Below are 26,767 nucleotides of genomic sequence, written 5' to 3'. Positions count from 1 at the left end.
AGATCTGCATGTCAAACCCAAATGTGCCTGGTCAACTGCATCTCCCAAAATGGGCCAACCTAGCAGAAAATTATCAGTTAACTTAGTCCTTTCCTTCTCCAGTATCATTTGGAAAAGACTTTAAAAGGACTGAAGTCCGTATCTAGTTGGAAGGATCTTCCATCATTAACCATCAAATGTTAAATGTCACATTTTTATCATTTCACATTCAAGACCAAGCAATCAAGTATTTCTGCAACTACCTTATTGTACACACCTTGCTCATTCAGCCTATTCCAAAACAAATCTGACAACAACACACAAACTGCACAAAGCCAACAGGGCTCTGAGATCTTTTATGCAGCTCAACATAGAGGTCAATACCAAAGTAAAGTAACTGAAGTTACAGTTTGGGTGCCTCCATCTCCCACCCTCGTGTTCTGATCCAGTGGCTGCCAAAGACAAAAGGGGTGAATAGGGTGCTTGGTCATGGAGAAAGTTGCTGTGGTTTCCCCCCGCAGATGGGAAAAGAAAAAGGTTTCATTTCTTCACAATCTGAATGACATCCTCGTCTTCCAATGTATGGTCTTTACCCACTTTCTGTGGATTGTGTTTCACAGAGAGACCCCAGACCAGAGCACTGTTTGGAAGGGAAAAAAACAATGGTCAGTATAAATAATAACTTAGTTTCTGCCCATTAGTCTGCTTGCTAACCTCAGATTTAGCATCCTAACTCTTAAAAGTCACAGATCTAACTCCCAGATCACACTCAAAACTAGAGGTGGTTTTATAATCCCGAACAGTGTGGTATACTGAAGACTTCACATACAAGGTGGCAAAAGACTTCTGGAAATTTTGTGGTTCTTCTATCCAGAGCCAGTTTGAATGTCAAAGACAAGAGCTGGGGATGTGGCATATTTTTCTAGAATGTTCAAGTCATGGGAGCAGGGGGAATCACAAATGAAAAGACTAGCTCCAAGTTAAAAGATTTTTAAAATCCAAAGCATGCATTGCTGTAGAAAAATACTCTGATAAATTCAGACTAGAAACTGCTTGCCATAGACACAATGTTATAGATTATTAGAGCATTTACTGGATCTAATGAATATCAGTGGGTACTAAAAGAAATTACAAGTCTCACTCCTCAGCCTAAGAAAATATTTCATATCAAGAAATTGTTATGTCCTCCTGCTTTCCTAGAATATATATACAAGTATTTGGTATTCATGGGTCTCCAATATTAAGAATAGCTTGCTAGGGGCTGGGGAGATACCTCAGTTGGTAGAGTGCTTGCGTGCAAGCACAAGGTCCTGGGTTTGATCCCCAGTACTGCAAAAATAAAAATAAAAAAACAATAGGGCTAGGGATATAGCTCAGTTGGTATAGTGCTTGCCTTGCAAGCACAAGGCCCTGGATTCAATCCCCAGCACCACAAAAAAAAAAAAAAAAAAAAGAATAGCTTGCTGGGCACAGTGGTACACAACTGTAATCCCTGTGACTTGGGAGGCTAAAGCAGGAGAATTTCGGGTTGAAAGATAGCTTCATCAACTTAGCAAGGCCCTAAGGAACTTAGCGAGATGGTCTCTAAATAAAATATAAAAAGGGACTGGGGCTGCGGCTCAGTGGTTGAGCACCCCAGTATCCACCCCCACCCAAAAAATACCTTGTACCTTATGCTAGTGATGAAAATTAATAAAAAACTGCAACCTATCTCACAGGAACTACAACAGATAAAAATATAAAAAGAAACATTGGTATTATTTTCTCATTGTACCAAAACCTTTTAAAAATCTATATTCCAAAAAGAAACGAAATATTGAGATACTACTTTAAAAACAGATAAACAATACAGCCAGGGGAATGAGAAGTTATGCTCCATTTGTGTTCAATGTGTCCAAATGCATTCTACTGTCATATATAACCAATTAGAACAAATTTTTAAAAATTAATTAACAAAAACAAAAACAAAAACAAGCTGGGCATGGTGGTACATGCCTGTAATCCCAGCAACTCAGGAGGCTGAGACAGGAGGATTACAAATTCAAGGCCAGCCTCAGCAACTTGGGCCCTAAGCAATTTAGTGAGACCCTGTCTCAAAATAAAAAATAAAAAGGGCTGGGGATGTGGCTCAGCACTCCCGGGTTCAATCTCCAGTACCAAAAAAGATATACATGAGAAGTCATAGCTATAACTCTCAGAATTCCAATAAATAAATGTAACATTAAAATCACATCGGGGAAACACCACACTAATAAATGTTGCAGACAAACTACAGATAAATGCTATATTCAGCAGGACAAAAGGGGAAGAAAAAAGAATTTGCATAGTCTCAAAAAATCTACCTCAGGGGCTGGAGTTGTGACTCAGTGATAGAGCACTTGCCTAGCATTCATGAGGCACTGGGTTTGATTCTCAGCACCACATATAAATAAATTAAAAATAAAAGTCCAATGACAACTAAAATATATATATATATATGAATATATATATATTTTTAAAAGTATCTACTTCAAAATACTTACCAAATATACAAATAAAAATACCTTCTCTTCAGTGGAGATAAACCAGCCTATACCAACTTAAACAAGTGACCAAGACAATATCATCTTTGGTAAAATATATCAACATAATGAATCCCATGGCATGTACTCAGAAGAACACAAAATCATTTTCGTGGTATTCATACCAAAAACGCATAATCTCACTTCAATCATGAGAAAAAAAATCAGACAACCCAAAGTGATGGACACTTGACGAAATAACCAGCAAACATTCTTCAAAAGTGTCAAGGTCAAAGATAATAAATTAAGTCTGAGGAAATATTACTGGAAGACTAGAACACTTGAGAACTAAGGAAAAAAACAAGTAGATGCCATGCAGGTTCCTGGAACATAAAAGGACAATTTGCATAAAAAAAGTAAAATTCAAATTAAGGTCTTTTTAATTAAGGTAGTTTTGTTAATAACATTTTACCAATGTTAATTTCCTCTTCTTTTCTTGGGGAGAGAGTGGGGACAGTACCAGGGATAGAACTCAGGGGCACTCAACCACTTAGCCACATCCCCAGCCCTATTTTTTATTTTATTTAGAGACAGGGTCTCAATGAGTTCCTAAGCACCTCGCTGTTGCTGAGGCTGGCTCTGAACTGGAGATTCTCCTGTCTCAGCCTCCAGAGCCACTGGAGGTACCCATAGCTGGAGGTACCCATATTGTTCTTGATCATTGTATTATGTTAATGTGAACTGTTAGCATTAGGAAAAGTGAAGGACAAAAGTAAACTTTGTACTACTTTTGTAACTTTTCTGTCAAGTCTAAAATGAGACAGGATGATTTTGAGTTCAAAGCCAGCCTCAGCAACTTAGTGAGACCCTAAGCAACTCAGCCAGACCCTGTCTCTAAATAAAATATAAGAAGGGGGGAAGGTAAGAACAGACAGTGTAGAGGGAAATGAGGGGTGAGGAGGAGGAGGTGGGTAGGAAGGAAAGATAACAGAATGAGACAAACATCATTACCCTATGTACATGTATGATCACACGAACAGTGTGACTCTATGTACAACCAGAGAAATGAAAGTTGTACCCCATTTGTGTACAATGAATCAAAAAATAATAAGAAAATTTTTAAAATATATATATAAGAAGGGCTGGGGATATGGCTCAGTGGTTAAATGCCCCTGGTTCAATCCCCAATACAAAAGAAAAAATTTTAAATAAGTTCAAACATTATAGAACATTATAGTAGGCACAATGACACATACCTGTAATCCAGTAACTGGGGAGGAAGAGGAAAGACGATCACAAACTCAGGGAAAGCCTGGGCAACTTAGTGAGATTCTTTCTCAAAAAAGGGCTTGAGGTGTAGCTCAGTGGTAGAGCACCCCTGAGTGCAATTCTCCAATACCTCAAAAACATAATAGTCTATACCAACAGGAAAAAGTGTAAGAAAGAGATCAGGGGGCTTTTACTTATGCCTAAAGTTTAGAGGGGACTTCAGTAACTAGTGCTGACCAGTATGATCCTGATAGGAAAAATTAATATTTATGTTTGCCAAAAGGAAGATAAATTAATGAAGTCAAGTCAGGGCCCTTTGTACTATCAAGTCCTCCTAAAGAGGCTTCTGGAACTCTTCTAGGTCTAACTAGATCTGATTTTAAGAAAACACTAGAGTTCTATCTAACCAAGCACATTAGAGCCTCCCTACTACCTGACTGCTTTAATGCTATCCTGAGAGTTACTATTAGTGAAAACAGCAGCTCGCAAGGAAAAGGCACCACAACCATGATACTTACTATTTAAATTCTTTTATAAGATTTTTGTGGATCTTCATGCAGAAATCCTCCACAGTGGTCCTGGAGTAAGGCAACACTACTGGAGATGTGTAATCTGGTAACTGGCCTTTGGGTTTGGTGTAACTAGAATAAAGAAGGCACAAAGGTTGTGTCACCTTCTTAAATGATTCATGTGTTGAATGCAAACCAACCTTCCATCATCCCTAAGGGTAAACACCAACCTGAGGAAGAATATACCCTCAACGGGAACCAATTTAGTTCTACCACTAGAAAAAAACATTTTGTTACCAAGCCTGAGGATATCACCTCAGGACAGCCTGGTTTCATTCCTACAGCAACATTACCCCATCCACAAAGACTTACATTCTCACTAGTTTCAAATAGTCCCAGATCTTTTCTAACAGGTCATCGAAATTCCAGCGGTGATGGGCAGAGATGGGTACACAGTGAGGCACTTTATAGATGATATCCAATTCCTCAATGGAGATCTGATCAATCTTATTTAATACATAAATACAGGGGATATAAACCCTGTAGAAGTAGAAGACAAACAAATTATTAGTCTGGAGCTGTGGACCCAATTGTCAACCTGAAAGCCACACCCCAAATCAGAGACTCTTAAAAGATCGTAAGTAGCTACCAAAAAAAAAAAAAAAAGTCCCTCTAAAAAAAGTAAAAACCCAAAGACTCAACTATAAGTTGAGAAGTAACAAAACTCAAGCCCAGGCATGAAGCTAGTTGGTATATTATGAATGTAAGTATAATTCGTTTTTTTTTTTTGGAGGGGGTACTGAGAATTGAACCCGAGTTTAAGTTACATACTCTTTTTATGTTTCATTTTGAAACAGGTTCTTGCTAAGTTGCTTAGAGTCTCATTAAACTGCTGAGACTGGACTCAAACTTATGATCCACCTGCCTCAGCCTCCCAAGTACTGGAATTTCAGGTATGTGCCACCATGCCTGGCTCAAGAATTAAGTATAAAAGAATATAAGTATAATTTCTTTTTTTCTTGGTACTAGGGATTGAACCCAGAGGTGCTTAGCCACAGAGCCACATTCCCAGCCGTGTGTGTGTGTGTATGTGTTTGTGTGAGAGAGAGAGAGAGAAAAAGAGAGAGAGAGAGAGAGAGAGAGAGAGAGAGAGAGAGAGAGAAGGAAAGGGGGGGAGGGACAAGGTCTAAGTTGCTTAGGGCCTTGCTAAATTGCTGAGGTCGGCATCAAACTTGTGATACTCATGCCTTACTTCCAAAGTCACCAGGATTACAGGTGTGCACCACTATTGACTAGCAAGAATATAATTTCTGAAAATATATTTCATGAGAATTTTTAAAGACTTAAAAAAATTTTAAGCACAATGTCTAGCAATGTTATATTCTTAGTGTACAATTAATGTGGCAGCTAAGATTACTAATAGTTAGGACAAGCCATTATTTCTCAGGCTTCTGTATCCTCATAAAATGCCTAAATAGTTTTTGTTTTCAAATGAGAATCAAATAAATTCATCAAACAAATGCAACTTAAAAATATTACATTTAGGGGCTGGGGATATAGAGTTGGTACAGTGCCTGCCTCGCAAGCACAAGGCCCTGGGTTCAATCCCCAGCACCGCAAAAAAAAAAAAAAAATTACATTTAAATACTAGGAATAACTTTTAACAGTAAACTTTAGATAGGTGGGATCTCAAAGAAAGAAAAAAAGAACTACGAGCATGACCAGTCATAACTATCTCTTCAGTTAGATGAATAAAAGCTACAGCTTGTAAGTGTATAACAAATCAACTTGGAAATAATAATAATAATAAATTTAAATGTCACCAGATTCAAAGACTTATACAATGTGCCCACAAATAATTTATGGCTAGACTTCTTGACCAAAGAGAAACAGTTTGACTATCAAATACAAAAGGATTGTCATGGGACTTGATTTTCAAGAAGTTTGCTTGAGAATCTGCACACTTCTTCCAAGGAAAATCAGATATATAAAATCAGAGAGCTCGATCCTGGCATGTCATTCATGTTTTCTTCTCTGAGGCAAGGGGTATCTACACTCTGACTTTGGGTGTGCATACCTTTGCTGTGCTTAAATACATCTTTCCTTATGACTTGCTTCCAACAGGTTCTGGAATTCTTTTCAGCAGAGAAAGTTAAGAATCAACCCAGGGACAAGTGGAGGCCCCAGTTTACTCTTTGGAAGGACCTCCTCAGAACCCTGTCCAGTGACAGTTTAAATTATTAAAGTGTTAATGGGGTAAAGTGTTAGTGGGGTTGTGGCTCAGTGGTAGAACACTTGCCTAGCATGCATGGGGCACTGGGTTCAATTCTCAGCACCACACACAAATAAAATGAAGGTCCACTGACAACTAAAAAATATTAAAAATAATAATAATATTTCAAGGAACAAAATTTTAGGTATACACTCTTGGTTGGATAGAGAAGGCTGGCCCTCTCAACTTCTATAGGCCAACCCCTATAATTTCTCACATGGATTAATTCTGGGAGAGCAGAATGACCTACTATCTTTAACCACCACTTGACAGAGTTTACAGCACAGCCTAATCCACTGCAAAAAAAACAAAATGGGATGTGTGAGGCACTGGGCTCAATCCTTAACACCACATTAAAAATAAACAGTACAATAAAGGCATGTTGTCCATCTACAACTACTTAAAAAAAAAAGGGGGGGGGTTTTTTTTTTTTTTTGGTACCAGGGTATTTACCTACTGAGCCACATCCCAGCCCTAAAATTGGGAATTTAACCATCATATGCAAACTGTAGAGCAAGGAAGAATGTTACAGATTAAAATCCATCCCTCATTTTACAGCTAAAGAAATAAAACCCACTATCATTTAACATAGTAGTACAACTAGGGGATATAGTGGTTGAGTGCTTGCCAAACATGCACAAGGCCCTGGGTTCAAACAAAAGGAAAGAGAAAGTCAGGCACAGTGGCTCATGCCTGAAATCCCAGCAACTCAGGAGGCTGAGGTACAAGGATCACAAGTTCAAAGCCAGCTTCAGCAACATAGTGAGGCCCTGTCTCAAAATAAAAATTTTTAAAAAGGTTGGGGATGTGGCTCAGTTGTTAAATGCCCCTAGGTTCAATCCCCATTACCAAAAAAAAAAAAAGAGAGAGAGAGAGAAATAAAGTTAAAAGATAGTAGCACACTTGGCATAGTTATATAGTCTGAAGCAGGGGGATCACAAATTCAAAATCAATCCCGACTGCACACTCATTCAGTACCTGTTTCCTTCCACCACATCAATGAGGTCATCAGCTGTGGCATCGCTACGCAAAGTCACGTCGGCATTATGAATTTTGTATTCAGCCAGAATGCTCTTCACAGTTTCAGCATCCAGCTCACTCTGAGGGCACTGAATTAACATAGCAAACAATGACTATTGTGGGTAGAGGACCAATAACACCTTTCACGTGCCTAAATTATTCCAACTAAGGAAAAGACTCATTACTGAAGACATTACCCTAGATGAGAGTAACTAACCTTGGTTAGGAAATAATTAAAAACTAAAAATCTGCCGGGTATGGTGGATCACACCTGTAATCTCAGTAGCTCAGGAGGTTGAGGCAGGAGGATAAAGAGTTCAAAGCTAGCCTCAGCAACAGTGAAGCATTAGGCAACTCAGTAAGACCCTGTCTCTAAATAAATACAAAATAGGGGTGGGGATGTGGCTAAGTGACCCCAAGTTCAATCCCTAGTACCAAAAAAAAAAAAAAAAAACAACTAAAAACCTAAAAAATCTTCCCAAACGCAAGAAAGGTGCTAATGGGCCAAACTGTTTATTCCATACTTGTCCCCTACTAGTTATATGTAGTGTTCTATCCTCAGTATCTCAGAATGTGACCATTTAGAGAGAGGGACTTTTTTTACCACAGCCATAGCAAACAAATACAGAAAGAAATGAGAATGCTCAAATTCAAACATTATTTTAGGATAGGGGGAATATATTTGGGGCATGACAGCTGAAACCTATGTCAATCACCTGAATGCTAGAATTTAACAGATCACTCCTCCTAACTGAGGTACATTCTTTACTTGGCTTTAAAGATTCTAAACTTCCAGATTTTGTTTTTCCTCATGGTCTGAGAAATCTTATTTCTTGTTGGACCTCCCCACCTCACCACCACCACCCCACCAGTACTGGGGATTGAACCCAGGGTCATGAGCTTGCTAGGCAAGCACTCTATCACTGAACCTCTTTCCTTTCCCTTTTTTTTTTTTTTCTTTTTCTTTTTTTTTTTTTTTTTAAATATTTTTAGTTGTAGATGGACACAATACATTTATTTTTATGTGGTGCTGAGAATCAAACCCACTGCCTCACACATGTGAGGGAAATGCTTCACCAGTGAGACCCAGCCGCAGCCGCTGAACCTCTTTTCTATCTATATTCACTTTCTTAATCATCTCAGCTAGGCTCCTGGCTTTATATGAAAACCACCAAATTTATATCTCCTGCCAAAATTATTCATATGCCTTCTTGACAGAAGCACTTAGATGTCTAATTGGCATCTCAAACCCAAATCCTGATCTCCAAACCTATTCTACCCAAAGTCCTACCTTTTTACTTTTATTTTTATATATTTATTTATTTTAGTTGTCAATGGACCTTTATTTTAGTTATTTACAGGCAGCACTGAGAATTGAACCCAGTACCTCACACACACAAAGCAAGTGCTCTACCACTGTGCTTCAACCCCAGCCTAAGTCCTACCAGTTAGTAATGAGTTCATTTGTCTAGCTCAGAACAAAAAACTCTTTAGTCATCTCTCTCACAACTTGTAATCAAACCCAGCTATAACTTCTACTGTCTACTTTTCAAAATCTTTCCATTATCAACCACTTCTCATCTCCTCTACTATTACAACCTTGGTCTGAGAAGTCATAATTTCTTGTACTAAATTATTGCAATGACTTCTTACATGATTCCTCTGCTTTGGTTTTAACTCAATTCAGTGTATTCTCATAACAACTGCCATTATAATTCCATTAAACCTATGTCAAATCACAGGTAATTCATGGATCAGACCCAAATGATGGTAACTCACCTCCTGCAAAGTAAAAGCATATGTAGCCCTATGCTACGACTGACTTCATCTCTATTTCTCTACTTGCTCACTGTGCTGTTGTTCAGTCATAACAAAGACATACTCTATCTCAGGGCCTTACATTTAGCTGTTTCTACTACTTAAAACCCTCTTCCCCAAGACACACTTGGGTTCACACTGTCATGTTATCACAGTAAAGATAATAAACTTAAAAATCCAACCCCCACACCAACATCATCACCTTTCCCTACTTTACTTTTATTCCTAGATTTATCATTGTCTACTCTATTTTATTTACTAATTGTGTTTGCTACTTTACCAAAGAGAAGGGGTTTTTGTCTACTTTGTTCTCACTTCTGCTTCCATAGTCACTACCCAGAGCTGAAAATGATGCTTGGTCCCTGGTTACTGCTCTGTAAGTTCATGTTAAATCAATGAAAATACAGGATATTGGTAGCCACTTACTTCATGCAAACATAAGATTGGTCCACATTCCTATACTACCCCAAACAGAAAACCCAAAAGAGGAAATGATGTTGCACAGGTAAGTCTGAGAATGACTCATCTCCTAACCTGGAAGTCTTTCTTGTCAGTCATTATCATAAAATAATTGTGTTATTTCAATTAGCACAGGAAAAAGAAAATTTCAAAATGTCAACGTCTGTGCACCATAATCCGATCCCCACTCCACTCTCTTCCTCACTTACTGTAGCTGTGAGATTAATGCCTCCTTTATCTTTCTTCTTAAAGCCAATGTTGGGAGGTTTACTATTCAAGCGAATACCAAAGCCTTCCAATTCATTTTCAATTATCTTCTTATGTCCTAAGGGCTTCAGGACATCCAGAACAATCAGGATCAAATTGCATGTTCGGGCCACTGAAGATTTTAAAAAAAGAAAAAAATTATACCCAAATAAAGTTCAATAAAGCCTTAACTTAACTCAAATACTCAAATACAGTTGTGTTTTTTGGGTCTACACTTAAAAGGAGATGAAGGATTTTTTTTTTTTTTTTTTTTTTTTGGTACATACATAAATACACATTAAGTTCTTAAAGTTACCAAAGGTATGTACCAGATGTCAATTTGCATTGTACCTTGAAGTCATTACTTATTTACCCAAAAGTTGACAAATGTTCTACATATACTTAGTAGAACAACAGTAAAAATGAAGACACAAACAAACAAACCTAGCTGGGCCGGGTGGCCCATGCCTGTAATCCCAGCAGCTTGGGAGGCTGAGGTAGGACAATCCCAAGTTCAAAGCCAGCCACAGTAACAGCAAGGCACTAAACAACTCAATGAGACCCTGTCTAAATAAAAATACAAAATAGGGCTAGGGATGTGGCTCAGTGGTCCAGTGCCCAAGTTCAATCCCCAGTACCAAAACAAACAAACAAACAATAACCTAAACCCGAAAAGAGCTCAGAAAGATTGAAAACACATAAAACTCGAAAAGAACAAGATTATCTAAGCAGGATATATTGGCACATTCCTGTATTCCCAGCTACTTGGGAGGCTGTGGCAGGAGGATCCCAAGTTCAAACCAGCCTCAGCAACTTAGCAAGACCCTATCTTGGGTGGGAGGGGCCAGGGGAAGTCTGGGGATGTATCTCAGTAGTAGAGTACTCAGGTTCAATCTTCGGTACCACAAGAAAAAAAAAAATCTGATTAGCATACTTTCAATCAACTTGCAAAAGATAAACTGTACCCATGTTAAGAATAAGGTTTGGGGCTGGGGGGATAGCTCAGTTGGTAGAGTGCTTGCCTTGTAAGCACAAGGCCCTGGGTTCGATCCCCAGCACCCAAAAAAAAAAAAAAAAAAGAATAAGGTTTGATGATGAATGTATATAGTTATGTAATCACTGTGGCAATCAAGATATCACCTCCAAAAGTTCCTCTATGCCCCTTTTTAATCAATCTTCCCCCTCAATTACTTCCCAACTACTGATCTTCTGTTACCACAGATAGTTGGTATTTTCAGAATTTAATACAAATGGAATCATATAAAATGGTACTCTTCTGTGCTGGCATCTTTTATTCTAGCATGGTTTTTATATTCAACTGTATTGTACATGTATCAATAATACATTTTTGCTTAAAAACTGAGCAGTACTCCATTTTATAGATACACTATATAATGTGTTTATCGGTTGGGGATATAGCTCAGTTGGTAGAGTGCCTGCCTCACAAGCACAAGGCCCTGGGTTCAATTCCCACCACTGGAAAAAAAAAAAAGTATAATGTGTTTATCTACCCATTATTCACCTGTTTAGGAACATCTAGGTTGTTTCCAGTTTGGTTTTTTAGGGTTTGTTTTGTTTTGTTTTGTTTTGAGCGGGGGCAGTACCAGGGATTAAACTTGGGCACTCAACCACTAAGTCACACCCCCAGCCCTATTTGGTAATTTTTTTATTTAGAGACAGGGTCTCACTGAGTAGCTTAGTGCCCCGCTTTTGCTGACGCTGGCTTTGAACTTGGGATCCTCCTGCCTCAGTCTCCCAAGCCGCTGGGATTACAGGCATGTGCCACCATGCCCAGCTCTTTTGCCTATTTTTAAAATTAAGCTGTCTTGTTATTGAACACTTTTTTTAACATTTTGGAAATAAGTGCTTTGTCAGATATACTGCTGCTAATATCTTCTCTGTGTCCATGGTTTGCTTCTTCATGTTAACTGTGGTTTTCAAAGAACAAGGTTTTTTTTTTTTGTTTTGTTTTGGCAGTTTTGGGAATTGAACCCAGGGCCTGGTGCTTGCGAGGCAAGCACCCTACCAACTGAGCTATATCTCCAGTTCTCAACAAGTTTTTAATTCTGATAATATATAATTTATCAGTTATTTCATTCATGGCCTATGGTTACAATTATAAAGACCCATCTATGAAATTTTTGCACACCTCAAGGTAGCAAAGATTTGCTATCTGGTTGGCATTTAATCAGATGCTACATAAAAACAGTTAATAAAAGACTCTGGTAGTTAGTTTTTTGTTTTTTCTCTTTCCTTTTTTTCTTTTTTTTTTTTTTTTTCTTTCTGCTATTAGGGATTGAACCTAGGGGTACTTTAACACTGAGCTGTATCCCCCGTCCTCATTATTTTTTATTTTGAGACAGGGCAATACTAAGTTGCTAAAGGTCTCACTAAAATCCCAAAGATGGACTATAACTTGTGATCCTTCTGTCTCAGCTTCCTGAGTCACTGGAATTATAGGTATGTGCCACAGCACCCAACTATGATAGTTTTTATAGGTTTTAACATTGATGTTTTTTCCTGATAAAAAGTACCATAACAATTCAAATATAAAAGAAAAATCATAATAACTAAGAATGCCTAAATTGTCATCCAAAAACTAATTCTGAGAATGAGAAAAGGGCACTACCTTAGAAAACAGGCATAAATTAGAATTTTTAGCCAGGTACAGCTGGAGGCTGAGGCAGGAAGATCCCAAGTTCGAGACAGCCTTGGCAACTTAGCAAGGCCCTGTCTCAAAATAAAAATGATAAACAGCCAAGGATCAGTGGTTAAGCACCCCTGAGTTCAATCCCTGGCACGGAAAAAAAAAAAAAGGCCAACACTGGGCATGCAGACAATGGTACAGCACTTGTCTGGCATGAGCAAAGTGCTAGGTTCAATCCCAAGTACCAAAAAAAAAAGAAAGAATATTAAAAATTTCTACTAAAGAAAAATCACCTTGAACAAAACAACTAATGAACAAACTATTTGCTATGTCCAAAAGCTGACAAGGAATTAATACCTAGAGCTTCTGTGATGATAAAATCATTCTGTATCTGTGCTATCCAATATAGTCGTAACCATTTACATGTGGCTACTGAGAACATTAAACATGGCTTAATCTAACTGAGGACAGGAATTTCAATTTTTTCTTTAATTACTGGGGGTTGAACCCAGGAGTATTCTACCACTGAGCTACATCCCCAGTCCTTTTTATTTTCTACTTTGTGATAGGATATCACTAAGTTCAAGAGGCTGGCCTCCAACTTTGTGAGTCTCCTGCCCGAGTCCCGTTCTAGTTGCAATTGTAGGTATGTACCACCATGCCTGGCAAATTTTATTATTTTTTTTTTTGGTGGGGGGGTTGGTACCAGGGATTGAACCCAGGGCACTTAGCCACTGAGCCACATCCCCAGTCCCTTTTTATATTGTATTTAGAGACAGGATCTCACTGAGTTGCTCAGAGCCTCACTAAGTTGCTGAAGCTGGCTTTGAACCCATGGTCCTCCTGCCTTAGCCTTCAAGGCACTGGGATTATAGGTATGTGCCCCCAGGCCTGGCTTTATTTAATTTTAATTAATTTGAATTTTAGTCAGTGGCTACTGCTACCAAATTATGCAACATACAGAATTTTAAATTCCTAAAAAATAATAAAGGACAACAATCCTAATAGAAATATGGACAAAGGATATGGAAATTTCCAGAAAACTACAATCTAATAAATACATAATGGATGCAATAAATTCATTAGTGATGAGAAACATGAAATATGTATACTACACCTATTGTAGTAGCTAAATTTATAAAGATGGCCTCAAACTTTGTGAGCTGATAAAAAATAAGGATTGATAAAGAAGAAACAGGAATCTTCACATGTACTGCTGATTGTGTGCAGACAGAAAAGGCCATCCTGGAGTACATTCCAACACCATTACATGAACCTAACATTTGAATGTATCCTAGCAAATCTGCTCATGGGTTAATATGCCAAAGAAATTTTCACAAAGTTCTTCCTCAAGGAAACAAATATAAAGCTGATATAAAGCATTAGCAGTGGAAGTCCTCACCAACTAGATGACCATAATGACAAAAATGGACAGGTAAAATGTGATAGATGCACACCACAGAGTATTAGAAAGACAGAAGCAACAAATTATAAATTAGTAGGGGAGATAAAAGCTATATATACAATATATTTTGTTAGAATATCTACATAAAATAAACCTTAAACACATTAGCATGTTTTTCTGTGGGGGAGAGAAAATGGGTTGTAAATGTAAAATAAGCAAAACAAGTGCACTTTATACAGTGCACTTAAAAATTTGTCATGAGCTGAGTATAATTAACACAATATTTTACACTTAAGAAGAAAAAAAAGAGGGCTGAGGTTGTAGCTCAGTGGTAGAGTGTTGCCTTGCACATGTGAGGCACTGGGTTTGATCCTTAGTACCATATAAAATTTAACATATTGTGTCCATCTACAACTAAAAAAAAATTTAAAAAGAAAAGTGGCTTAATTCCAGTTTTATTTTGAAGGGAAGACTAAAAGGAAATACATAAGCGGAACCCAAGTAATCCTTGATCTAGGTTAAATGTGTCTTTTACTAGGAGGGAAAAGTCTAGAGGAAGAGCAAGTTGGGGATGAGGGATAAAGAATTCAATTTCACACATTAAGTTGGAGACAATGAAAATTTAAGTGGAAATAGAATGCAGTTGGTCTAAGGTCAATAAAATGATAAAATGCAGCTATACATTTCACAATCATTAGAAAAATCCATTTAAGGCATAGGAACTAGAAGAGATTGCCCTGAGTGAACACAGAGAAAAAAATAAACAATCCACATTTTAAAATCTCAAAGATGGGGCAAATGAAGCAAAGGAGACCAGAAAGGAACAGGTATTCTACTGACCAAATGACACAAATGTTTTCAAAGGAAGTAATGAACTGCCAAGTTTTCAAGGAAGATGTGGGCAATAAATTGGCCATTAGGTTTTACCTGAGGGAAGTAATAGGTGTCCTTTATAAAAGCAGGTAAGAGTTTAAGAGAATCTACAAGAAGCCTCAGGTAGAAAGATCCTAAGTTCAAGGATAGCCTGGACAACTTAGCAAGACCATGTTGCAAAATGGGCGAAGGCAGGAAACCTGAATTCTACTTCTTAATCTGTGACACTGAACCAGAGTATTTCTTCAGTTCTTAGTTTTTCACATACAAGAGAGAGAGACAGAAAAAGACAGAGAGAGAGAGAAAATACAAGAGGTCCCAAGGTCTCTTCAAGTTTTTTGGTTGGTTGTTGTTTTCTTTTTACATGGTGAGGGCAGGTGCCAGCAACTGAACCCAAAGGCACTTAACAACTGAGCAACATCTCCAGCCCTTTTTTTTTATTTTTGATTTTGAGACAGGGTCTCTCTAAGTTGCTTAGGGTCACATAAATTGCTGAGGTTGGCTTTCAACTTGCAATCCTCCTGCCCTAGCCTCCTGAGTTGCTGGGATTATAGGCATGTGCCACCACACCCAGCCTAAATAATTTACTTCTTTGCAGGGCTGGGGATTGAACCCAGGGCCTTGCATATGCTAGGCAATGTGTTCTATCACTGAGCTACATCCCAGCAGTCCCTTCAAGTTTTGACATTCCACTCCGTTGAGAAATTAGGTGAAACCATGCCCTTCACCCTGGTATAATATGTAATACTTAGATATTCCAATAATTCCAAGCTAAAAGAACAGGACCAGATAAGGGATGATATTTTAGGATGGTAGCCCTGAACCACTCACCTGCAATAACCTGACGGCCTCTACCTTTCCCGTCCTTGGCACCTTCAATGATACCCGGGAGATCCAGAAGCTGCAACAATAAGCACAGGAGAAGGAGAGGAAAGAAATGCTTGGTTATAAAATTGAAAAGATCAGTGGGAGGGGGCAACTGCAAAAGGTATTATGAGAGTGCACTGATAGTTGAGATACTTTCAGACATCATTTTTCTATATCTTGTGCATTTATTTTGCTGTGTTCATAGTGTATATAATGGACAAATAAATCCTAATCTTGCAACATCTCATTTCTAAATGTTAATCAAGTTGCCAGTGTATGACAAAATAGTAAAAACAGCAACCTGTAAACACTATATTGAAACTCATAGGAAATCATGTCCTCTTTAAATGGCTTCTGGATATCAATTTGTTCAATCATCTTTAAGCATTACATAGGCCTATACCACATACCTACTGGACTGAACATAGAAAGAAGGAAGTGAAAGCAAGGTGCAAGGCCAAAAGGGTCATATTAGAATGTGTCCTGGGCTGGGGAAATAGCTCAGTTGGTAGAGTACTTGCCACGCAAACACAAGGCCCTGGGTTCAATCTCCAGTACCGCCAAAAAAAAAAAGAAAAAAAGAATGTGTCCTTATTTAGCAGAATCAGACTAGGTTGAGCCATGGGACACAGAGGCCTGGCTTCTAGGAACTGCAAGGAAGTATGTGGAGCTGCGTGGGAGTGGTTCCCTGTCTCCTTCTTGAATTCTCCCCTTAAGAGAATGGCTTCCCTAACTTCACCATATCCTGTCCATCACAGAAGAAGCTCCTCCCGGTCCTTCCCCCTTTACATGTACATTATAAATAAAGGAGAGCTGGGCAACTCCATGTTGTTGTAAGAGGCCAGAGCTGGTATGGCCAGACCCATCACACCCCCTCTCATATAAAAAGAGTATTGCCTCTTGTGTGTTCATTGAGTAGATGTTTTTTGGGTAATAGAAAAACCGCCAACATCCTCTTCCAGCAGTTAACCCTTTTCTCCTTCACATGGGACGTGGCAGAGAAGAAGATATACCCATTGTTACATATATATAATTTTATTTATCAGTGCTATGTGCACAGTGGATAACTTCTCATATGAAATGTCCCATCCTTTTATATATTTAGAAGAGCTTCATAGATTAAAAAGTAAAATAAAGGGCTGGGGTTGTAGCTCAGTGGTAGAGCACCTGCCCAGTACGTGTGAGGCACTGGGTTTGATCCTCAGCATCACGTTAAAATAAATAAATAAAAAGTAGACTAAAAAGAAACTTTTGGTAAACAGCTTTTAAAAAAAACTGAAGAAGATATACAGGCGATTAATATATGAAAAAGTGTTCAACATCTCTAGTAATTACAGAAATGCAAATTAAAAGATTAAAAGATTTTATCTTACTCCAATTAGAATGGCTATTATCAAGAACACAAACAAAAATAGATGCTGGCGCGGATATGGGGAAAAAGACATACTTTTACATTGCTGGTGGAGTTGCAAATTGGTGCAGCCACTCTGGAAAGCAGTGTGGAGATTCCCCAGAAAACTTGGAATAAACCCACCTTTTGACCCAGTTATCCCACTTCTCGGTTTATGCCCAAAGGATTTAAAATTAGTATACCATATCATAGCTCAATTCACAATAGCTAGATGCTAGATTATGGAACCAAACTAGATGCCCTTCAACAGATGAATGGATAAATAAACTGTGGTATATACACACACACACACACACACAATGGAATATTATTCAGTCATAAAGAAAAATAATATTATGACATTTGCAGATAAATAAATGGATGGAATTGGAGAATATCATGCTAAGTGAAATAAGCCAATCCCAAAAAACCAAAGGCTGAACGTTTTCCCTGATAAGTGGATGATGATATATAATGGGAGTTGGGGATGGGAGTGAGAGAAGAATGGAGGAACTTTAGATTACATAGAGGTAAATGAGAGGGAGCAAGGGGTGGGGTATGAAAAATGATGGAATGACACAGACATCATTACCCTATGTACATGTATGATTACACGAATGGTATGAATCTACATGGTACACAACCATAGAAACGAAAAGATGTACCCCATTTGTATAAAATGAATCAAAATGCAGTCTGTAAAAAATTTTTAAAATTAAAAAAAAAAAAAAAAAGATCGAGCACTGGATCATGTGCTGCTAGCTAGAAGAGTCTGTCATCTGAGCAGTCTGGTCGGACTGCTTGAGAAAGGAGCACCATGCCTTTGGCTAGAGATTTGCTACATCCTTCCTTGGAAGAGGAAAAGAAAAAACATAAAAGAAACGGCTAGTTCGAAGTCCAAATTCTTTTTTTATGGATATAAAATGTCCAGGTTGCTACAAGATTACCATGGTTTTCAGCCATGCCCAGACACTGGTTCTTTGTATATGCTGTTCAACAGTATTGTGCCAGCCTACAGGAGGAAAGGCCAGACTCACAGAAGGTTGTTCATTTAGAAGAAAGCAACACTAATGATCTATACAACTTCCAGAATTTGTGTTTTCTCACAAAAGCCTTGTAAGTTCAGTAATTCTAGTTACTCTACCAAGATAATGTAATTACATTTGATTTTGTAAGGTATACAACAATGATCTCCTATTTTGGTGTTTTTCAAGAAAGTTTTAATTATGGACAACCCTCCATTTTTCTAAAAAAAAAAAAAAGGTGATGAGAAACACCGTTTGGAATCAAACCACCTCTGAACAATAAACTATATGTACTTGTTCAGTGTGTTCAAGGAAGCGGGAGGGAAAGAATTGCAAAAGGTGTTGCTTTTTGTCAGTGTGCTAGAAAATTTCAGCTTACCCATTACCTTGTATGTTACATGCATTTCATTTAATTTTGCTGTCCTGTACATATGGTGATACTCAATAAAAAAGGTCTGACTTTATGTTTCTAAATATTAAAGGGGTTGCCAACATAAAGGCAAAACTAAGAGTTAGTAGCTAACGCATTTTGTACACTTTGTTAAATTTCACTGAGTTGTTGGGATTACAGGCATGCACCACCGCATCCAGTCAGTCTAAAAAAAAAAAAAAAAAGAGTTTGTTTTTTTTTTTTTTAATGCTAGGAATTGAACCCAGAGGTACTTAATCACTGAGTCACATCCCCAGCCCCTTTTTATTTTTGAGACAGGGTCTCACTAAGTTGCTTAGGGCTTCACTAAGTTGCTGAAGATGGCTTTGAACTTGGGATCCTCCTGCCTCAGCCTGCTGGGATTACAGGCATACATTACCAAGCCCAGACTATCTTAAAATTTTAATGATAAAGTACCCTTGGATTTAATCCCAAGTACCAGGTAAAAAAATTTTTTTTTTTTTTTTTTTTTTTTTTTTTTGCGGTACTGGGGATCGAACTCAGGGCCTTGTGCTTGCGAGGCAAGCACCCTACCAGCTGAGTTATCTCCCCAGCCCCCAGGTAAAAAATTTTTAAATAAAATTTTTAATTTTTTAAAGGGTTGGGTGTAACTCAGTGGTAGAGTGTCCCTGGGTTTAATTTCCAGTACCAGAAAAAAATAAAAATTAAAAACAAATAGTTCTAGGGCTGGGGTGTAGCTCAGTGGTAGAGTGCTTGCCTAGAACAGACAGACCCTTGGTTCAATCCCCAACACTGCAAAAAAAGTAATAATAATTAAATAAATAAATAAATAAATGGTTCTAATTCTCTATACTTCCTCCACCAACTACCAATAACAACTCCCAGGCCAAAAAAAAGTGTTTAAAAAGAACAAAAGAAAAAACATTTCAGGGCAGAAATCTTTTTTTTTTTTCTTTTTTCCTTTTTTTTGTGGTGCTGAGGATTGAACCCATGGCCTTGTGCATGCAAGGTAAGTACTCTACCAACTGAGCTATATTTCTAGCCTCATCAGGGCAGACATCTTGAGTCAGTTAAGCACACCTATTAGTATGCTTATACCACTTGGTTTCTGGAGTCAGAAAGTAAGGAAAAACAAAGGTGAGGAAAACAAAGGTGAGGAGACTGGCAAAAAAGCAAGCACCATGCAAATCAGGAAAATAGTGTCTCTTAAAATGTCTAAAAAAGGAAAAGACTGAAGTGGATGAAGGTTTTATGGAAAAACTAATGCAGAAAGAGAAGTCAAGTCAAGTAAGATGGTACATACCTATAATCCCAGGGACTTGGGGGCTGAGGCAGAAGGATTGCAAATTCAAGGTCAATCTCAGCAAATTAGAGAGGCCCTAAGCAACTCAGTGAGAACCTGTCTCAATTTTAAAATATTTTAACTAGAAATAAAATAAATAAATAAAAAATAAAATAAATAAAAATAAAAAGGGGCCAAGATAGTGGTAAGACACCCCAGATTCAATCCCCATTAAATCAGTGGTAAAGAACCCTAGGTTTGGAGCTGGAGCTGTATTCAGTGGTAGAGTACTCGCCTCAAACATGTGAGGCACTGGGTTCAATCTTCAGCACCACACAAAAATAAATACAGGTATTAAAAAAAAAAAAAAGAACCCCAGGTTCAATCCCAATCCTCCCTGCCGAAAAAGAGAGGAGTTAGGCAAGTTTCAATGTAATTCTGAGAATCCCTGAGATGTTTCAATGGAATCGCATGAAAGAAAGAAGTTATTCTTTGAGCTGTCAAAGTTGTGACATCAACGTAACTCTGAAACCAACCAGCTAGAATCAAATCATGGTCCAGATATGCCTATGTTTATTAATTCTTGTTATATAGAGACACAGAATCCCAAAGGGTTATGTCCCAATACAGTCTCTGTATGGACACCTAACCAGCAATAAAAAAAGTCACTGAAAATACCACCAGAACACAGGTCTCTTCCTACTTTCTATTTAAGATTCTGTAACAAAAGCAGGAATGCACCTCACAATTCACTGTGTAGTTCAACAAAGAGAAAAATAAATGCCACACTAATGGTTCCCAAACTATGTGCCTGGCGAGTCTGGAGTGCCACAGTGAGCTAATAGGTACCACTAGATATTTTAAATTTCTAAGAGAAATACAGCAATTCTTAATTTGCATCAGGCACCAAGTGAACTACTAGATACAGTAGCTCACAATTTCAACTTTAGATCCTACATTACATTGTTTTCAATTACATCTGATTCAAATCTTCAAAAAGTTGGAATTTTAGATTTGCTATGATAAAAAAAACAAGGACCAGGGCTGGAATGTGGTTCAGTAATACAGCACTCACCTAACATGCATAAGATAGACCTGGGTTTCATCCCCAGCACTGCAAAAAAAAAAAATAAAAAAAAGTACCATACAAAACTCAACGTGGAAGCTAGGAGTGGCAGTACACACCTATAATCCCAGAGACTTGGGAGGCTGAGGCAGAAGAATCACAAGTTCAAAGCCAGCCTCAAGAACTAAGCAAAGATGGCTAGGGATATAGCTCATAGGTTACAGTGCTTGCCTTCCAAGCACAAGGCCCCAGATTCAATCCCCAGTACCTCAAAAAAAAAAAAAAAAGAAAGCAAGACCCTGTCTTAAAATAAAAAATAAATGCTGGTGGTGTGGCTCACTGCTGAAGGGCCTCTGGGTGCAATCCCCAGGACCAAAAAAAGAATAAGACACAAAACGGTATTATGAAATAACTGCTAACTGCTGACAGCCCAGCCATGATAGCCAGGTATAATAGTACACAAAAGTAATCCAAGCAACTCAGAAGCCTGAAGCAGGCAGATTTCAAGTCTGAGCCCTGACAACTCTGCAAGACCCCATTCTCAAAAAAAATAAAAAGGGTCGGCACCATGGCACATACCTATAATCTCAGTGGCTCATGAGGCTAAGGCAGGAGGATCCTAAGTTCGAAGCCCATCTCAGCAACTCAGAAAGGCCCTAGGTAACTTAGCAAGACCCTGTTTCAAACTAAAAAATAAAAAGGGCTGAGAATGTGACTCACTGATTCAACACCCCAGGCTCAGTCCCTGGTACCAGAAAATGAGGTCTAAATCAGTGGTAAAGTACCCCCAGATTTAATTCCTAGTAGAGAAAAATAAGACAAAAAGATGGGGAGAGAGAAAGAGCAACAGACAGGCAGATGGGACAGCCAAGTGGACAGGCAGGCAGGCAAGCTGACACACTTGGGGTACAATGGACCAAGAGTTTGGGAATTCTTTGCCTCAAACTTGTGATCTTCCTGCCTCAACCTCCCAAGTAGCTGGGATACAATCATATGCCACCATGCCCAGTGAGAAGGCAAACATTCTTCAGGATGCAGTAAATAAGAATGTTTCACTATATTTTATATACACCTTCTTTCATATCTAAGGGAATACCTTATTTTAAGAGCACTAAAACCATCATCTAAGAAAAATATCTTACCTACCATGCATGAGGTACACCACACACACACACACACAAAAAAAAAATTAAGTCACAGATGGACTTCATTAGGCCTCATAAGAATAATTCCTTCTAAAAGGGGTCTGATCACATTACTTATTTATTAAAATTTTCTGACTGTTCTTAGCTACATAAGGTTTTATAATTCAATTTCCTTCAAGACCTTTCATAATTCACTCCCAAACTACCTTTGCAGATTCATCCTCCACCACTCCTGCTCTAAATTGAGTCTTGTGTCACAGTAAGAGGTTCACCAATACTGCCTGGTACTTTTCCTTCTGTTTGGTGAAATTCTTTTTTGTTTTATTTTGTTTTGATACTGGGGATTGAACCCAGAGGTGCTTTACCAATGGGTTACATCCCTATCCCTTTAAATTTTTTTTATTTTGAGTTAGGGTCTCACTAAATTCCTGAGGTTGGCCTCAAACTTGCAATCCTCCTGCTTCAGTCTCCCGAGTCACTGATAACAGAAGCATTATTACTGAGATCTGCAGTGAAATTCTATTTTAACTTCAATTCACACCTCCAATGTCACTTTCAACATGAAGACTTTGTTTCACCAGATCATTTTTTCCCATTCTCAGGTGAAAATCTAGTATCTTCTTGCTATGTGTTTTCACAGGCAATTATTCATTGTATTACCATATTTATATACTGTTCTATCCTCCCTGCAACACAGTAAGGGCCTAGTAGATCAAAGATCAGACCTGGCATATGTTGAGCTCCGAATAAAGCACTTCTCAAATGAACAGAAGAATGGATTTCTTAGCCAGGAGTGGTGGTGAATGCCTATAATCCCAGCTGAAGCAGGAGGATCACACAAGTTCAAAACCAACCTCAGCAACTTAGTGAGGAACTAAGCAACTTTATAAGACCCTGTCTCAAAATAAAAACTAAAAAGGGTTGGGAACTTAGCTCAGTGTTTCAGTGACCCTGGGTTCAATCCCTGGTACTGATTTAAAAAAAAAAAAAAGAAGCATTTCTTTTCTTCCTTGGTCTGTAGGCCCAACTCACCTGTATTTTGGCACCTTTGTATCTGATGACACCAGGCACAGTAGTCAGAGTAGTGAACTCATAGGCTGCCACTTCAGAATATACCCCAGCCAGGTTACTCAGTAGTGTTGACTTCCCCACAGATGGAAAACCCACAAAACCAATTCGAGCATCGCCAGTCTTGGCCACATCAAAACCTACAACAAAAATCAACAACAAAGAGAGTTATCCCTGAATATTAAGATTCAAATAGAGGGGCTGGGGAGATAGTTCAGTTGGTAGAGTGCTTGTCTTGTAAGCACAAGGCCCTGGGTTCAATCCCCAGCACTGCAAAAAAAAAAAAAAAAAAAAAAAAAGATTCAAATAGAGACTGGGGATGTGGTTCAGTGGTAGAGCACTTGCCCAGTATGCACACATAACACTCTGGGTTACACCCCATCACAGGGACACATACATACATACACACACACACTCCTTTCGCATTTCTGCTGCCAATACCTCTAGTGCCTATTTTTTATAGTTTACCTCTAAAGTAGAACTCAAGCACAGAAAATTCCCTCATAGCAAGTCTTAACATTCAATGAAGTGTTTGATATAAAAACTATTTCTCTTATTACTTAAACTGTCACATAGCTGGGTGCAATGGTGTATGCTGTAATCCCAGTGACTCAGGAGGATGAGGTGATAGTAACTTCAAGGCCAGCCTCAGCAACTTAGCAAGGCCCTAAGCCCTTGGTGGGATCCTATCTCAAAATTTAAAATAAAAAGGACTGGGGATGTATGTAGCTCAATGTTAAAAGCAACCCTGAGGGCTGAAGTTGTAGCTCAGTAAGAGAGCACTTGCCTTGGTAGTGAGAGGTACTAGGTTTGATCCTCAGCACCACATAAAAATAAAGGTATTGTGTCCATCTACAACTAAAAAATTAAAAAAAAAAAAAAAAAAAAAAAGCAACCCTGGGTTCAATCTCCAATATAAATAAATAAATAAATATATATATATATATATATATATATATATATATATATGCACACACAATTTTTTTTAATGTTTCAATGGTCTATATATTACATAATACCTGATATAAAAAATACAGGATTTCTCTGTCTTACACACCCTGGGAATGGTGTAACTTGACTGGCTTTTCTTTTTTTTTTTTTTTCCAAAATATTTTTAGTTGTAATGGACACAATACTTTTTTTTTTTTTGGTAAGGGGGATTGAACTCGGGGACACTCAACCACTGAACCACATCCCAAACCCTGTTTTGTATTTTATTTAGAGACAGGATCTCACTGAGTTGCTTAGCACCTCACTGTTGCTGAGGCTGGTTTTGCACTCGAGATCCTCCTACTTCAGCCTCCTGAGCTACTGGAATTACAGGCGTGCACCAATGCATTCAACAATTTTTACTTATTTTTATGTGGTGCTCAAGATCAAATCCAGTGCCTCACACATGCTAGCCAAGTGCTCTACCACTGAGTTACAACCACAGTCCCTGTATTTTCTTTTATTACAATGGTTGCACACAAGTTCAGAGCCTAATTTGTGGCCCTTCTATTATGGGTGTGCAGATTTATGGCATTCCTTTGGGTCCTAATCTTACCTCTCCTGGCTTTAATCTCTTATTCCTATCTTCATTTTCCTTTTACATCAATTTCCTTACTTACATTAATTCTGTTGATGGCATAATTTACAGATTTATATAAATCAATGTAAATATTTTGGATCAGGGAAGGATATAATAAAATCATATGTCACTTAGACAATATTCATTTGCCTCTGAAACCAGCAGAGTAAAACAAAGTAAACACAATTCAAGAATTGAGGATTAGGGAACTGGGGATAGTTCAGTTGGCAGAGTGCTTGCCTTTCATGCACAAGGCCCTAGGTTCAATCCCCAGCACCACACACACACACACACAAAAAAAAGACTTCAGGATTAGGGACAGGAGGTGTAGCTCAATGGTAAAGTGCTTGCCCAGCACACACCAGGCCCTAAGTTTGATCCTCAACATCACAACCGCAGCAACAAGTTTCAGGATTAGAAAAGTTATATAGAAAATTTAAGTTGTGATAGAAAAATTCATTTTTTTGATAGAAACATTTATTACATTCAAACCATGTATATTGTTTTGATAAGAAACTATATTTAAAAAAATTGAAGAAAAACAAACCTTCTCCTGGCCCACCACCACCACCACCTTTTGGAGTAATGAGTTCCCTACGAAGCTTAGCAAGGCGCGCCTTGAGCAGCCCTAGGTGGTGTGCTGTTGCCTTGTTCTTTTGAGTTCGAGCCATCTATAAAGGAAAAATCACAGCCATAAATCAAAAGGAGCTCCCACAGTGGAAGATACCTAGAATGCTCCCCCAGAACTGAAACAATCTTTTGCTCTGTTTTCTACTTACTAATGTCAGTCTAGCCATTTTAATTACTTAAAAAGAGTAAAATCCTATTCTCTCCATCATCCAGCTCAATTCCCTTTCTACAGAATAAACAAATGAGGTCCAAAGAGGAGACAAGATCAAGGTCTCTCCAATTAGTGTCCACAAACTAAAACCTATCTGATTCTTTTTCTACTGCTTGTACCTGGTATGCCCCACGTGAAACAGCATCACCACTTTCCTCACTTTAAAAAGCTCTGAGCGCCTCCATCAATAAAGGCACAAAATAACCAGGAAAAATAAACTACCACCAAACAGATGTCAATTTACTTTCTGATCCTCCTGCCGGAAGCAATGTATTGAAATAGGGAATCATTGCGGGAGAGAATTGCAGAGCAAATAATGAGAGGGAAGATCCTGAAATATGTGACTGGGTCAAGGCCGAAGTATGAGAGAGGACTCAGTTTTGCTCAGCGAAAACAAATTCAACTGAAAAAAAAAAACAATGTCAGAGCAGGAGGTGAACACTGGGAAAAGATACGGACCAAGGGCTTAAGGTGCCAAACGCGGGCCCGGCAGACTGGAGTCGGGGAACCTGGCCCGATCCTAACGCTGCTAAAGAGGAGAACAGCGAAGAGCAACATGGGAGAAAAGATGCTCGTAAAGAGAACGAAGAACCAGCTGCATCCATTACCTCGGCTTCGATCTCCGCGATCTTTGCCAAGGTGCTGCTCATGGTGGCGAGTCTCGGGGAGCGACGCAATCACCTCCTCACAGTCACCTCTTACACGCCAACCGGCGAAGGATCCACCACCACAAAAGCGCCACCGCAGTGCGCATACGCGGTACTTCGTAATTGTCGCGAGAGTTCCGGTACCGCCTCACAGCAAGACGTAGAACGTAAAGCGGTCTTTTCCCCCTCTGCCGACCCCTCCCCGTCCCGCGAGCCAATGCGGTGTCATAGAGCCCGCGGGAGTGGGGGCCAGAGAGGCCACCCCTATCCTGGCCTCCCTGTGCGCGCCGAGGGTCGCGCGCAGCTCTGCCCGGCCCCGCCCCGCCTGACCTGCGACCTGCGAATGGCTCTGCTCCGGGCTTGTAGTGAGTCTGACGGTCCAAAAGCCCCTAGAACCTGGAAGGGGGTTAAAAGGCGCACCTTCCGTCCCCATCCCTGTTCCTCACACTCACGTACCTGTCCTGGGTCCCTCTTTTT

General features: G+C 38.8%; 1 protein-coding gene and 1 pseudogene across 1 annotated transcript; one reads left to right on the top strand and one right to left on the bottom strand.

The window, feature by feature from the left end:
• Positions 1-318: 318 nt before the first annotated feature.
• Positions 319-26,463, bottom strand: Drg1 (developmentally regulated GTP binding protein 1). The gene is made up of 9 exons (XM_047562585.1): positions 26,252-26,463; positions 25,350-25,473; positions 23,197-23,372; positions 15,830-15,899; positions 10,037-10,206; positions 7,509-7,639; positions 4,631-4,798; positions 4,268-4,390; positions 319-619 (listed from the first exon to the last, which is right to left on the bottom strand). The coding sequence occupies exons 1-9, from the start codon at positions 26,291-26,293 to the stop codon at positions 520-522; spliced, it is 1,104 nt and encodes a 367-aa protein (XP_047418541.1). The 5' UTR covers positions 26,294-26,463; the 3' UTR covers positions 319-519.
• LOC124991792 (40S ribosomal protein S27-like) lies at positions 18,073-18,451 on the top strand (annotated as a pseudogene).
• Positions 26,464-26,767: the final 304 nt, after the last annotated feature.

This window comes from Sciurus carolinensis, chromosome 8 (assembly GCF_902686445.1).
Source record: "Sciurus carolinensis chromosome 8, mSciCar1.2, whole genome shotgun sequence".
NCBI classification, from domain to species: domain Eukaryota; kingdom Metazoa; phylum Chordata; class Mammalia; order Rodentia; family Sciuridae; genus Sciurus; species Sciurus carolinensis.
Note: the sequence above shows the minus strand (reverse complement) of the source record. Positions and strands in the feature narration are given on the sequence as shown.